Raw genomic sequence first — 14,721 nt, 5'->3', positions numbered from 1 at the left:
CTCTCTCTCTCTCTCTCACTTTCTCTCCCAAAACCTCCAGAACAGTCTTATTACATCTCCTTTCAGGGCATTTTCATCTCAATAACTGAACCATGTCCTGATCCACAAATGCAAGTTTCTAGCCTCTTCAAGTGAGAGTATTGTGCTAGTGGGGGATAACTTAATCTCTCCTACTCATAATCACAGTGCTCTCTATTGTACCTGCTTTTTGCTCAGGCCACCCTAACCTGTTGACCTCATAACCACTCTAAAAATGCCAATTAATGAATTTACATCGGGATGGAGCTTTTGATATAGTTATGAGTTCATTGCATGTATATTTGGTATCTAGCCATAGAACATCTCCATCAGGCCAGATCATTTTAGCTTCTCTACACCAATCATGACATAATTTCCAAGATCAATACAAAAAACATACAATTTATGCATATAGATGAAACAAATGTGATTAAAAACATTTTTTTGGGGGGGGGGTGAAAAACAGAAATTATGGTTATGTTGGGCTGACCAATAGTATTCAAATTAACACATTAGACAGTGTGAAAATCCATCATATTAAATCGAATGTATACAAATGTGTGCAGACGACCATACAAATAAGACATCAAACAAGGCCTACATATTAGCAGAATAATGCTGCCCAATTATTATTTATCATACTGTCAAATTGATAACTTTAATCATGCAATTTCAATTGATTTGCACTTTGAATGGTTGAGACCAACTGTCCGAAAATCCTCCGCCATTGCGTCCTCTAACCTCGACGTCAAAGAGCGCTTTAGGGTTTGTTTAAAGTCATTACCAACAAACACATAGAGAAGCGGGGAGATGAAGCTATTAGCTGCAGCCAAAGTTGTTCCCACCTTCAACCCAGTTTGAATAACGGCCACTCGGTGGTTCTTTAAATCCAACTCCATGAGAACAAAGGTATGGTAAGGTACCCAGCACACGGAGAAAGTCAAGATGAGTGCCACCATGATTTTGTAAGGCTTCATTGACTTGATGGTTAAACCTCTCATCTTCAGGGCAAGAACTGAGCAGCTGATGATGATCATGAGGACAGGAATCAAGAACCCACTAATGAACCGAGTCAGAACCACTGCCTGGTGTCTGGAATGACTCATGTAACCTAAATAGCACGTAGTGACCGAGCCCAGGTCCGCAGTTTGTCTGAAGAGCATCGAAGGCAATGTTAGGAGCGCAGAGAGAACCCACATGAGGACGACAGCCCCAAAAGCCCTGTGCACTGTGCGGTGGTTATGTGACCACACAGGAAATAAAATCATCATGCAGCGATCGGTGCTGATCAGAACCAGCAGAAACACACTGCTGTACATGTTGAGAAACAGCATGGAGGAAGTGACTTTGCAAAATACCAGTCCAAAAGGCCAGTGTGAAGTGATCAAGTAGAACACTTGCATCGGTAGAAAGGCACAGAATAAGAAATCAGAAATGGCCAGACTGATGTACCAGGTGGTGAGAACTGTTCTTTTCATTTTCCATCCACTGATCCAGATCACAAGAGCGTTTCCCCCAAGGCCGATAACACATATGACAATATTAATCGCCACCAGAACAGGAGTCAAGGAAGGCTGAAAGTAAGCATAATACACTTGTCCTGTGGTGGAGGTGTTTTCTGTTCCATTGTCTGGCGTGTAATCCTCATATTCCACATAGTCCACACTCATTCTGACAGCTTTTCCTGGAATAGAAGATGCAATTCTTTCAATCAAAATTCGAATAGAAATAGATGATTACACCAATTTGTGATTTTTTTAAATAAAACAAACCAAGTACTCACGTTATTCCCTGCAGTGTTTAGGGGAAGTCTCTTCTTGGGAGGATACTCTCGCTGACTATATGGTCTCAGATTCTCATTTCTGCTTTCTGGTACGTTTTTCTGACGACAGCACTTGATTTGTCACAGTTCAATTTAGAATTTGCAGCCTTGGATGACAAAAAACTTACTTGATGTTTGTGGGAGATATTTTCAGCCGTTAAAGAGAATTAATGTATTCACATAATTTAAACTAGTTGGCAAAGTACTGTATATCATTACTTTATAATACCTAAACTGTTACTTTTTGTAAGTACTGACTATTCTCACCCAAGAGATCACCTTCAGGCATGTTCTTCATCCAGGGATGTGCCTAAAATGTACCAAAACTGCAGTGTTGCAATCATCCTTCCTTTTTGTGTAACTCAATGGACATGATTCAAAAGTTAAATTTCTATAATGATAATGATAAATACTCCAAAATAACTAATATAACTTTAACTATGCTATAAAAATTAAACATGGCAAACATGTACGCTTTCTTACACGATAAACTGATTCATATAAAGACTGAAGATTGAAAAACAAAAGACTGATTCTGTTTTATTTACCATGAAAATGTACTTTTTATTCCCGGGGATTGTTGCAAGTTGGCATTGACATGTAGTTCCCGAAAATCACATGATGCAGTTGTGTAATTGAGAAGGGCTGAGTCATTAAGTAAATATTATTCTGTAACACTTTAAAATAAGGCTGTATACGATTTGGTTAACGCAAAATAAAGGCTGTAACTAGTGAGCACGCTCCAGGTGGATCAGCAGATCTAGGTCATGAGAGGTGGGGTCTTCATTCTGGTCTTTGCAGAGCTGTTTTAAAATGATTCTTTTATGTTAATGCATGCTTTTACTTTGGAAGTTTTATCTGGTGTCTTATACTGCTTCCTGTAATATTTTATGGATTGATTTTTTTTTTATTTGGTATTGCTGCTTTACTTCAATATTGGAATCACCCATGGTAGAGCAGTAAGGACCCATATTTTAAAAGATATGTTTTGTAATTACAATCAAACTCTTTCAAAATAGTTACTGTAGCTTTTCAAACAATCGCAGCAAATACTTACCCTTAAAATGCCACAGAGTAATACCAGTAATTATGACCTCTATATGACGAAAAGAAACTACACATGCGCAGATGTGTGTTCTAGCCCCTCCCCTTCCAGTGACGTAAGAGCTCAGTCTGGGCACTGTTAGCTGCTCTCCTGTTTCAAACTGCGTCATTCTCGCTCTGTCCAACAACATGGCGGGTACTGTGGCTAACAAGTGTTTTAGTCCCATCGCTTTCCTGACAAGGAGGCTGTCTGCTCCCGAGTTCATCACCCAGTGCTGCTACCATAAGAAGGTAAAAGGTCTTTTTTTTTTAAATCTCTTATTACGCGTACGTATACTGCCGTTTAAATTAAACTGTTTAATAGCCAACACCAAAAGGATGTTAACCTGTCTCAGGAGGAAAGAGCTGGCAACCAGGTAGCTAGAAATAAGAAGTTATCCTACAGGTGGATGCACTTCTGAGGCGTTACATTCTTTATTACACAGGTTTGCTTTCTAAAATAGGACAGAGAGCAAAAAAGTGTCTTATAAAACGCCAGTGACCAAAATAATGGCACTAATCTGCCCCCCAGCTGGCCACAGCTTTAACCTAATACTTGAATCACATCTAATTAATCAGCTTTAAAGGTTGTCAGTACATGTTAAAGAGTTTTATCTCTTTAGCACCTGCGTAGCATCATTCTATTATATACCTTTGTAGTTATATTCAGATAGATGTGAAGTGTACCAGTACATGGTAAAGAGTTAAATCTCCGTTATAATTGCGCAGCATCTTTCCAACATATACCTTTATCGTCATAATCAGATGTTTTGTTTTTGATATGTTATGTGACAGTGTGACGTAACCTGCAGACACATGGTCTGGTAGTCAGAACCAGGCTGCAGTTCATTTTCATCATGGCTTTTATATTTCATTGATAAATCATTATGTTAAAAGATGTAAATACAATTTGTAAAAAGCGCAACCCATTTTCTCAGAGGCCAGAGAGATGTGGTAGAATGGGTTTATTGTCCATCCAGCAGTCCAACGAGTTCATTATCTGTCATGAATGACGAAAATAGCAGAAAATCCTCATATTCAAGAGTCTGGATATCAGAATTTCCTCTTGAAAAGTGACAGAAGTGATTAATTGATCATCAATAAAGTTGGCTACCAATTACCTTTCAGCTAATCAATAACTGTTGCGGCTCTAGTTAGAACCTGTGTTATAGTTAAGATGGGTTGGTTTATGTTCCTTGGTGTGTTTAAATAGAACATATCTTTAATGGATGGATTCTTGTGAAGCTGATATAGGGTTATAAAATATTATACAGATAATATTATCCAGGTATTAAGCTGGCAGCTACTGGGTGTAAGCATAAACAAGAAACAAATACAGTATCAAGTCACATAAATTGGTATCATAAAGGGGCAGTTCTCTGCAACTGTTCTGCTTTAAAAAAAAGATTATACATCAAAAATACGGAGATATTTTCTATAGAGACGTCTGTCTTCTCTATATTATATGTGAAAGGTAGAGACTGAAAGAAAATTGTTCCTCCGAGAGATTTTCCAACGCGCATCAAAATGATAGGGAGGACGTGGGGCCAGAAGTAAAATGTAGGTTTTTATTTTGGGGTGAGCTGTGCTTTTAAGTGTTGTCTTTTTTTGGTACATGCATGGTACATGCTCAGTAGTTTCATTTTAGTTGGTCACCATGACTTGGCAGAAAAAAGGTGGGGGGGGGGGGGGCAGGATGCAGGAGTTGCTATAGTGAACAATGAAATCCTGTCCTAATCTGTTGATATCCATGTCCCTTACGTAATGTTGAAACATGTGGTTGTGTAACTGTGACGCACTGTATTTATGTATATATTTATAAAAATATACATTCTTGTTCAGACTGTAGCCGAATACAAAAGACATCTCAGGACGCCATTGTTAACTGGTTTCTTCATTTATTTCACTCTTCTGTTGTTCTGAAGGTGGTGGATCATTATGAGAACCCCAGAAATGTGGGGACACTGGACAAGAACTCCAGGAATGTTGGAACTGGATTGGTGGGAGCTCCAGCCTGTGGAGATGTGATGAAGCTTCAGGTTTGTTTGTCACTGTATATACATACAGAGAGCAGACTTGTACACTCATGATGCCATGAGGCCTGAATTACAGCTAAGCAATAACAGGAAACACACTCACGCTAATGTGTAGTGCTCTTCTTTTGACAAAAAAAAATGGACAGATTGAGGTGGATGACCAGGGGAAGATTGTGGATGCCAGGTTCAAAACATTTGGATGTGGTTCTGCCATTGCCTCCAGCTCTCTGGCCACCGAGTGGGTGAAGGGAAAGTCTGTGAGTAAACACGTTCTCTCTGTTTCTTCTCCTTTTGTTCTGGTCTGTTCTGTTTTAGAAAGGAGGCATGTGGTTTTTGTTTTCAGGTGGATGAAGCTCTGATGATAAGGAACACCGACATTGCCAAAGAGCTCAGTCTGCCTCCAGTTAAACTTCACTGCTCCAGTAAGAACTCCAGTTACAGTTGCTGTCTTTTCCATAGAAATACGCCACACGTGTATGGATATATAAACTCTACTCGTTGCTCCGCAGTGCTTGCAGAGGATGCCATTAAGGCGGCCCTGTCCGACTACCGCCTCAAGCAACGTGATGACCAGCAGGAGGCAGCCAGGGCCAGCAATTAAAGTGAGCCCCTCCCTCTCTGAGCTGGATGTTTCCTGCTGCTGTGAGGAGTAACAGTATTGCAACACCACCCCTCACTTTCCTGCTCTATTGATGAGTTGCACCTAGTGTATTGATGACTGCCGTCAACCCTTCCTACACCAGGCTTCTGTATTAGTCTGTGGTCACTGTATTTTTAGCCTGTCACGCAAACGCACAATGAAAGCTCTGGTTGGGTTGTAGGTGATGAAGAGTCGAGCCTTATATCTAAGATTGTCTAATGTTTTCTGCTTTTGCACTTGAGGAGTGGATTTGAAGAGGTTGTTGGATCAAAGCTGGGAGCTTTTAAAATATCCCTCTGGCACCCTCAGCACTGACCTTTTGATATGCAATGAAGCAGCAATGAAAGGGTCCAATGTTTTCTGTGTAACTTGAATAATAGTTTAGAAACGCTCCCTTGAAAGTCTGCAATAAAACTATCCTGATCATATTTAAGATCACGTGTGGTTTATTACTAGACAGCTGAAGGAAACGTTGGAACTTTTTCTGGCGTCAGACGACAATGAGAAGAACTGCTGGCGTGTGACTCATTTGTTGGAGTCAGATACAGAACATCAGTCAAACTATTTGATATAAATTTGTTTTAAATGCTGTTATGTATTAAAATTAGGCAAAATATATCAGATGTTATTGTATGAGAAACTTGTGAAATGGCAAAGATGATTTATGAGCACATTGCAATATTTTTCACTCTTGCACTCAACAAAAACACTTTCCATGAAATGTGTTTGTATCTGTAAAGTGTAAAAATCTTTCATAAGGCCTTTCTGGCTTTTGGCCTCAAAGCTTTGGAAAACATTCAGGTCTTTAGAAGAGTCAGAAGGCTGTTTTCTCCCCTGCGATGAGCTGGAGTGTGGCAGAGTCATTGTGAATATGCAGCGAGGAGGGCCGCAGACTCCTGCCAGTTGAAGGCTCCTGTGACTCGACATCCTTGGTAAGAAGCTTCTCTGAAGAGTCCATCTCAGGCCTGTCCTCTGCCGCAGCTGCTTCACTGTCGGAAAGCTGAGCCGGCTCCTTCTCCTCAGGGAGACCCAGCAGCTCCTCTGCCGGGATGTTGCCATCTGGTTTTGAGCTGTCCTCGGGACTGTGGTCTGCTACTTTCTGACTGGGCTCACTTCCCTCTGCAGCATCAACAGATTTATTTGGCGTGCGCAGGCTTTTGGCAGCCCTCATAATGTCTGCCTGGAGCTGCTTGTGAGAGTCCACTGGCTCACTCGCCTGCTCAGGAGCAGGCTTCTCTGGCACTTCATTAAAGGGCTTAGCACCTCCGGTTTTGTCCCTGTGGTCCACATACATTTTTGAGGGGAAGGAAGAGGGGTAGTAAGCATTGACTTTGCGCCTGCGACTCATGAAAATTGCACCACAGATAATAAGAAAAGCAACAAGGATCAAAGTGGCTGCAACAAGGATGAGGAGCATGTTTTCCTCTAGAAAGCTCACAAGGTCACTGAGGAAGTCAGGATCCAGATGAGTGGGGCCAACAGGTGTGGTGGTTTGGTATTCAGAGCGGGTGTTTTCAGTAGGCAGAGAGGAAGTGGAGTTATTGAGTTCTTCCTCATCTGCACTTCCCTCCAGTGAGCTGTAAAAAGGTAGAGGTGTGGCTAAGCTGCTGCTGATGCAGACCGCCGCCGCCAGACCAATCACACGAAGGGCCATCGGGATCTTCATTTCCCCTTAGAATCTGAAAGAACAGTAGGCAACATTAACTCAACCTACGTAGGTGAAGTCGGTTGTTCTGGGTCGCTCATGTATCGCCTCGGGCCAGATACCAGGCTCATATGGGCCTCATCTGGCTTTTTTTGGCACTTATGTTTCAGTCGTGGCATCGGAAAGTTTTGTGTGGGCCAGATGTGGTCTTAATGATTACAAACTGGGCTTGACCTGAGACAGATGCAGGCCATGTGAGGTGGACCTGTGGGTCAGTTTAGACTGCCACACTCAGCCTGAGTCAACAATGATACTGGAAGCTAAATGTGAGCCTTGGCTCTACTGATGGCATCTTAAAATTTGTCCATGTTCAGTTTGCACATTAGTTTTACTATCATGTCTTTTGGATGTTGCATTTTAAGGAGATCGTTTCACGAAGATGTTTCAAATGAGCTGGGATGTTGTTTTACATAGTCAGAACATGGATGATGGGAAAAGATTTTATTTTGTAGAAGAGGAAGTATCAGAGGATTCTATAAACCTTTAGATAAAAGTGTCAAACACTCATCTGGTTTCATAAAATGCTGAGGAGATGATTCCCTCACAAAACCCTTGTGGTATTGGGGTTTTAGCAAAAATCTCAAGGACAGATATGTGGAATCAACACAACCCGTAATGCCGTTTGATCACGCAGGTGTTAAAACCAAACTTGATGACCACACCAGTTACTTTTTGAGATCACAACCTTTATTTCTGCTCCATCTGTGTACGAGCCCGGCCACACGAAACGCTGCTCTCATCTGGTAAAAGGGGGTGGAGGTTTAATTTTTGTTGTTGTTTTTTTGTTCTTCCCCAGAATCACAGACTCACTCCAGCAGCGGCCACACATGCCTGTGCAATCTGACACATAAACATGCACACATCAGCCGGTCACATGTGCAGGCATTTGCATGGAGATGGAACCTTGAAAACGTTGTTCCGGTATCTTTAAATAGCCAAATGTCCTGAGGCTGGATGCTACTTTGAAGGCGTCATGATGCTTCCACATCACCCTCTCAGTACCACTTGAGTGTGCAGCATTCTCATTGGGAATTTTACAGGAAAAGCTTTATAAAACATTGTACTCACCATCCACTGACGCAAAAGAGTTGTCTCCCGTTGGAGTCGCCTCAGATGGAAGATGAGTCACAACAGCTCGAAAAAGTGAACTACGTGAGAGCAGCACAGAGTGGCGACTACTCTGTGAGCACTTCTGCAGTTTCGGATTTCAAGCTGGAGGTTTGTCTGGATAACTTAGAAAGATGTCGTTAACCATGAAGAGAAATCCCTCCTTCCTCCCTCTTCATCTCCACTTTTCTCCTCCCCCTTCAGTTTTCCCGAGAGGGTCTGTGCTGTCTGGCCTGCACACAGATTGTTCTTGTTAGGTAGGAGTTTATAAAGTGCTGTGGGGGCAGGGACGTCTCCGCCATGCTCCTGTGTGACTGACTCAACAGCTCAGAATGACAGAATACAAAAAACACTGAACATAATCCAAGCCTTAAACCACATTGTCTGAAGCAAAGTCTGACATATCCCTCAAGGATTCTGCAGATGGAGCTTCTGATGGACAGTCTGCACCCCCCACCAGACCTGACACTGATGACTTCCTGCAGGCCCGAGCGTTAAAAAGAGTCAGCTTATGTGAGTGACCAGCCAATACAGGAAGAGGTTAATGTTTCCTGTGTGGACCTAACAGCCAGGAGAAGGGGGGATGGAAAGGGGCACATGTTGGAGACTGTTAGACACAATGCAGTGTTATTTTCTCCAGCAATTGAACTCACACGGCGTGTGTGTGACCGCACCAGAGTGTGTGATTGTTTTATGTGAGTGAAGTCCACCCCACAAATGTTCAAATGTATTTTTGGCAAGTCTACTATGTTTGTGATCGGTGGAGACAAGTGGAGCTTTATATGGTCATCAAGAGCATGACATGAGATCCTGCATCCTCCAGGTTTACATCTGTCTCCTCTTTGTTGATAGTCCAGACAGTCTGTTTCAAAAGCTAAATGTTAAAAGATGAAACAATCATGACCTAATAAGAATTCAGGCCTCTGTTTTCTTTTCACAGGACAGGAAGGGAAAATGAAATCCAGTCCAAGAGTCAAAGAGAAGCCTTTTACAAATCAAAAACAAGGAACCTAACCACTATAGAGATTTCTGTTTTATTTATACTTAACATTTAGAGACATGTAAAAACAAGACCTCAGCATCCGTCTTTATTATGTATGGAACTGAGCTGTCTGGCTTTTCACTGCATAAATTTTGTCTAATTTCTGGTACAAAAGAGAGAAAGAAAAATCTCATTGCACTTCATTTAAGACAGAATCAGACCTACTTTTCCTGGAAATAAGCAAGTTTGCCATCCTCCCCAGAACCAGACAACAAGATAGACACCCCTCTCTCCTCTGTGTGTTTGTTAGGGTGCTGAGACCCACAGAGACAACTAGTTAGCTTAGCACTGTGAATGGTAGTGAATGGGAAGTCTCAGCATACCTCCAGCCAAAACCTTCCAAAAACAAAAAGCCCTCCAAAAATAGGTAGTCTTTGTAGTCTGGTTCAAAGAGGTTCAGGATCTTGGTTTGTCCTCGGGTCATCGTCCTCATCCTCTCTTCCAAAGTCGGCCATATTTTAATGATGTAGTTCTCAACAAATGCTTTGTTTTGTTGACTAAAGCTACTATGAGACTTTAGAGTTGCTGCATCACATATCAAATAGCATCGGAGAAATATACTGCACACAAAGACCATTCTGGAGAAAATTCTATTTGATGGCGTTTGACTGAGATATGCTAACACATCCCATCCACTACCATTCATTATGCTAAGCTAACTAGCGGTCAGCCGTGGATCTTTAATATCGGCACAATGGAGAGAAGGCTACCTGTCTTCATGTCTGGCTCTTGGGAGAACACAAAATGATCACGTTTCAAGTACCATTCAAAGCAACTTACTTATTTGATGTAATACAAATTTTGTTTGTATTGTATTTGTAAGTTTGTATTTATCTTACTTCGGTTCTGTCTAGGAATTGCTTAGCAACTCCTAAGTTGACGATTCTGGACTGTATAATAAACCGGTAGCAAAACAGTAGTTATGCTTAAGGTTTAGATAAATAAACTCAACACAGAAGCTGCATTTGAACAGAAACAGAAACAGAAAGCTTGAACAATGAAGCTACCAGAAACCTTCTCATGAACTGAAGAGTGTCTGTGAGGGCCAGTTATTCCTCGATGAAACAAGCTTTCCTGTCTCCAGCGCTAAGTGAAAAACCATCAAGTCTCCGGTCCGGATATATATTTACAAAATCTTTGATGGCTTCTCTTCCTCCCTAAATGTTCCCAGTGGAAGGCGAGTGTTGAATGACTTTACTCTCGCTTTAAAGAAATGTACATGAACATGATTAACTGTTTCTGTGTTGGTGTGGTTTCTATGTCTCTTTCTGCACAGGAACTGAGTGCACAGTCGACCCGCACCGCCAGGGACAAAGAGGAAACAGGAGTTTATTCAGACAGCAAATGTTTCCACATTGTTGGCATCCAGCAGCCTCGACCAGAGCATCTAAACGTAACGGTCATTATCTGGGAGGAAGCTGCTGAGAGTCAGGTTATCACTGACATCCTCATCGCTGTCCCCCCCACTGTGCATCACCAGAATGCCGTTTCTAACTGGAGCACGTTGTCTCGTGTAGTTGTAATTCCTTTCAGGGAGAAGAGACGAGATGCACATCATCTCCGTTGCTGGCTGAGATTTCTTTATCTTGTACTTTCTTGTTGAGAGCTTGGTGCAGAGGACGATGGTAGAAACTATAAAGATGGTGGCTAACCCACCCAGGGAGGCTATGGCAATGAGACACTGCGTCACCACGCTATGGGTGGAGCAGGGATGGTTGCCAGTACTGGTTGGGATCTTGGAAGTTTCCCTTGGTGCTTTTGTAGTTACTGGAGTTGATTTGGTTGTTTTTGGTCCAGGAGGGATGAAGATTCCTGCAGAGCTGGTGGAGCCAGCGGTGGTAGCAGCATGTGTTGGTGCAGACGAGCTGGGAGCCTCAACGGTGGAGCTTGACCTTAATGGAAGCTGCGATGTGGAGGCATCAACAGACACAAGCTCCGTGCTTGCAGTGAACGTCTCACTTGAAGGGCTTTTAGGGTCAAACGCAGGTGAGGCGGAGTTTGTTGTCACCGTGCTAGAACCTGAGGGACTGCTGTGGGTCTGGATGGAGACGGGAGTGGAATGCAAGGATGCGATGTCATGCTCGGTTGTTTGCGGCCAAGATGCAGAAGACGGTGCAGAAGCTGGCATGTTAGTAGAGATGCTCGCCGACTGCTGCGGCTCTGTTGGTTTTGCTGTTTCTGGAAGATTCTTTGAAGTTTCACTTGCAGTTGCTTGAGCATCTGTGGAGCTGTGAGCTGGATTTATAGTGCTCATGACATCCAAACCATCACTGCTACCACTGAACTGCTCGCTTTTTTTACTGGTGGTGTCCCCGTCTGCGATCGTGGATAAACCAGCCGTCTCTGTTGTTGCAGAACTGACTTCTACAGGAGTTGTGTCCTGGATCACAAACTTCATCTTTGTTTCAGTGGGAAGCAAACGTGCAGCAGTTGTGTTGTTGGGTGCAAAAGTTGAACTAAGGCTGCTGCTTTCAGGTTCAGAAACATTTCTGGACTCTACAATTGCGAGCAAAACAAACATAAACAACAGCCAAGCCGGATCCGTCCTCATGTTCTGGAGTATCATTGTAGAAGGTCTGAAAGGACAGAAAAATATTTAAACATTTACAAACACACATGTAGCTTGTCGTGACACTTAATGATGAAACGGTCTTTGCCCACACCCTAAACCACATTTTCACAATAGAACTGCTAGATCTGGGACCTATAATGATAGCCCTCACGCTGACGGCTGACTTCTGCGCCTGAAAACTGAGTTAAGTGACTCAAAATCATATGATCTACAACTTGTCAGAGTAACGCGCCCAAGTACTTTGAGGAGGGAAATAAACAACGTACATTCATAGATTTTGACAATTTTAAAAGAAAACTAATCAGCAGATATTGACAAGTCGATGACATAAGCAAAAAAAAACTACATTTTTTAAAGTGCCATCTGAGTCTCTTACCTCACTGTCAAAAGGATGTGGATAAAAACACCGAGTCCTCTCAGTCTCTCTGGGAGATGATCCTATGACACTGCCTGACAGAAGAAACAGGAAATGTTTACTTTTTTTTCTCGCAGCGTTCTAAGCTACACACTTCCGAAAGCTTCAGCTTGCAACAAGGAAGTCAACTTCACAAGTGGCTCCTTTTTTAAATTGGAGACAAACCATATTTGAAGAGTTTGAGATTGTTTGCCGTGAACAGAACTTACCTCGCTGAGGGGATGTCTGCTCTGCCTTTTTCGATTCAGTCCTGCGAGAGTGATCAGATGTTTCTCGTACATCGGTGTCAGATCTCAGTGTGGAACCAAGATAAGAAACTGTTTGACATGTGGTTTAAGAGAAGTGAGTCAGAAGATGAGGGTTTGATGACCACAGCGAATGAAGTTCAGCTACATAAGGACACAGTGTCAAATTAATACGCAGAAATAAGGGAAGCTGCTGTGGCAAATGAGAGGCCGATTATTGTGACGAGTATCGTATGGTTCTGGTACATAGAAAGGTTGATAAATGTGCTCATAAGAGACAAACTTCAAAACTCGTGCAGTTGTGAGGAAACTGCGAGTTCTCTGGTGAGGAAGTCGTAGCTGTCACTTCCTGTGCTGGTGAGTCATACCAAGCTGTTGATATGAGAATCTACAACAATCTAAAGGACCATGACTATTCCTGTTTGTTTAGGGTTGTTTTTGTCATGACAGACGAAACATATGATTAATTAAATGTAAATGAACAGCACGGGTTGAAGTCAGGGCTCTTCAAAATAATGTATCGAGGTTTTTGCAGAAGCGTGACCTCGATCTGTGCCACCATGATTTGTTTTTCTCCAGTATTTCTCAATCATACAGATAAGCACCAGTTTAAATCATTAAAACAGCTTATTAGGGCTAAGTGAAGGGGAAAAAGTCAGATATCACAATATTTTTTATCAAATACCTCATTATTAATATTGTAGCACCAATGTAGGAGTACTTCACTCTCACAAATAATCACCACAGTTACATTTTCCATAAATAACCACGAGCAATGTGACTATAATGGTTAAGTGGGTAAAGACGAATTTTAGAATGACTAAAACAGTCTTGTAAATTACTGTAATGCAGAATTTAAAACCAGGAAAATCCAAATTATATCGATATATCCTGAGCTTTATGTGCAAACGATATCAGTTCAAAAGCTGAAAAAACGATATATGATTAGAAACCGGTTTTAAGGGCTCAGATATGTGACGTGTGAGTTCCTGATGGAAACTGTTTCGAAATAAACAGAGACTGTTTATGTTATATTTTATCCCCCTGAGTTTAGAGCTGCATTAGGTTGAATTCAGGTAAAGAACTGTGTCACTGTCTCACTTTCTCGAAGACCTTTTTATTGATTTTATACTTCTAAAAGTGCTGGTTTAGTCTCTCAAGTGTTGTCTTAAGGGCTTTTGAGAAATGTTAAAGTGCACGCACCGATCCAATAAATCCCAGCGACACACACTTTGATTAACGTAAAATAAAGCTGACGTCACATCAAAAATTCAGTAATAAATACCACTCCAGGGGGATTATTCAATCACCTTATAATAACCCTTAGCTCCACCATCAGCCACTCACAGTAACAGCGAAATGAGATGTGCTTGAGGTTTAGTTGGCAGCTTGAGTTTCACCTGAAACTATCAGGGGACACAAAATAAACCAGCAACAGTTCAGAAGAGAAATTGTTTCTGTCTTTGTCATCTTTGATGGTATACTGAGTTTTGGTCTCTGGCCTTTTCAAATAAATTCTAGAAAAATCTTCTCAATGTCTTAAGAATTAATTGGAGAGACATTTGGTGGATTACTCAACAAAGAAATTAGATTTGTGTTTTAATTCGCTGATTCAAACTGCCCATCATTATAATCCTGAATAATCCAGAGTCGCGTAGAACTGGAGGAAACATTAAGATCCTTTAAATGCCACTAATGCTAAAATGTTCCATGAAAGGCCGACATTAATGTTATTATTATTTCAGTGCAAATACAGGATTATCATCAGCAACGCATGGTTAAAGTATTATTTGAAGAGTTTTATTTTCTAAAATAGAAATATATATTTATATTTTTTAATAGTGTGTAAAAGATCAGTTTGCAAAGTAAGTAGCGGTTACAGCTGTCAAACAGTGGTGAGCGAACTATTTTTTCCCTTGGAATAAAAAAAAAAAAAAAAAAAGTGGCTTGACTGACAAAGGCCCCCATGTGGAGACAGGAGAGTTTTATACTCCCTTAAAAGTTCACATTGAGGTTTTAAATCTGTATCTGATTGT

General features: G+C 41.5%; 4 protein-coding genes and 1 long non-coding RNA gene across 6 annotated transcripts; 2 read left to right on the top strand and 3 right to left on the bottom strand.

The window, feature by feature from the left end:
• Positions 1-4: 4 nt before the first annotated feature.
• LOC147244017 (chemerin-like receptor 1) lies at positions 5-2,346 on the bottom strand. Of its 2 annotated transcripts, XM_086188376.1 has the most exons (3): positions 2,108-2,346; positions 1,802-1,947; positions 5-1,702 (listed from the first exon to the last, which is right to left on the bottom strand). In XM_086188376.1, the coding sequence occupies exon 3, from the start codon at positions 1,686-1,688 to the stop codon at positions 681-683; it is 1,008 nt and encodes a 335-aa protein (XP_086044502.1). In that variant the 5' UTR covers positions 1,689-1,702; positions 1,802-1,947; positions 2,108-2,346; the 3' UTR covers positions 5-680. The 2 variants fall into 2 exon arrangements, with proteins under 2 accessions (XP_086044502.1, XP_086044501.1); XM_086188375.1 differs by having other exon boundaries at positions 1,802-2,346.
• A 672-nt stretch (positions 2,347-3,018) lies between these two features.
• LOC147244016 (uncharacterized) lies at positions 3,019-6,027 on the top strand. Its single transcript, XM_086188384.1, has 5 exons — positions 3,019-3,175; positions 4,849-4,962; positions 5,106-5,216; positions 5,303-5,381; positions 5,469-6,027. Exons 1-5 carry the CDS (start codon positions 3,074-3,076, stop codon positions 5,558-5,560), a joined length of 498 nt encoding a protein of 165 aa, XP_086044510.1. The 5' UTR covers positions 3,019-3,073; the 3' UTR covers positions 5,561-6,027.
• Positions 4,815-8,773, bottom strand: tmem119b (transmembrane protein 119b). Its single transcript, XM_086188377.1, has 2 exons — positions 8,373-8,773; positions 4,815-7,278 (listed from the first exon to the last, which is right to left on the bottom strand). The coding sequence occupies exon 2, from the start codon at positions 7,263-7,265 to the stop codon at positions 6,414-6,416; it is 852 nt and encodes a 283-aa protein (XP_086044503.1). The 5' UTR covers positions 7,266-7,278; positions 8,373-8,773; the 3' UTR covers positions 4,815-6,413.
• LOC147244014 (uncharacterized) lies at positions 8,131-10,276 on the top strand. Its single transcript, XR_015110490.1, has 4 exons — positions 8,131-8,522; positions 8,616-8,668; positions 8,825-8,924; positions 9,352-10,276. It is a non-coding gene; the product is annotated as an uncharacterized LOC147244014 (long non-coding RNA).
• LOC147244013 (uncharacterized) lies at positions 8,826-12,757 on the bottom strand. The gene is made up of 3 exons (XM_086188374.1): positions 12,650-12,757; positions 12,402-12,475; positions 8,826-12,029 (listed from the first exon to the last, which is right to left on the bottom strand). The coding sequence occupies exon 3, from the start codon at positions 12,017-12,019 to the stop codon at positions 10,841-10,843; it is 1,179 nt and encodes a 392-aa protein (XP_086044500.1). The 5' UTR covers positions 12,020-12,029; positions 12,402-12,475; positions 12,650-12,757; the 3' UTR covers positions 8,826-10,840.
• Positions 12,758-14,721: the final 1,964 nt, after the last annotated feature.

The sequence above is a fragment of the Aulostomus chinensis genome, chromosome 19 (assembly GCF_037954235.1).
Source record: "Aulostomus chinensis isolate RoL2024-O1b breed Wild chromosome 19, RoL_Achi_v1.0, whole genome shotgun sequence".
NCBI classification, from domain to species: domain Eukaryota; kingdom Metazoa; phylum Chordata; class Actinopteri; order Syngnathiformes; family Aulostomidae; genus Aulostomus; species Aulostomus chinensis.
Note: the sequence above shows the minus strand (reverse complement) of the source record. Positions and strands in the feature narration are given on the sequence as shown.

What these genes read in the sequence shown, in the direction of transcription:
- LOC147244017 (XM_086188375.1), bottom strand. Translation starts at nt 1,688, where the DNA reads ATGAGTGTGGACTATGTGGAATATGAGGATTACACGCCAGACAATGGA.
- LOC147244016 (XM_086188384.1), top strand. Translation starts at nt 3,074, where the DNA reads ATGGCGGGTACTGTGGCTAACAAGTGTTTTAGTCCCATCGCTTTCCTG. An exon ending in AGTGCTGCTACCATAAGAAG is followed by an intron (nt 3,176 to 4,848) that starts GTAAAAGGTCTT and finishes GTTGTTCTGAAG; the next exon opens with GTGGTGGATCATTATGAGAA. An exon ending in GAGATGTGATGAAGCTTCAG is followed by an intron (nt 4,963 to 5,105) that starts GTTTGTTTGTCA and finishes AAAAATGGACAG; the next exon opens with ATTGAGGTGGATGACCAGGG.
- tmem119b (XM_086188377.1), bottom strand. Translation starts at nt 7,265, where the DNA reads ATGAAGATCCCGATGGCCCTTCGTGTGATTGGTCTGGCGGCGGCGGTC.
- LOC147244013 (XM_086188374.1), bottom strand. Translation starts at nt 12,019, where the DNA reads ATGATACTCCAGAACATGAGGACGGATCCGGCTTGGCTGTTGTTTATG.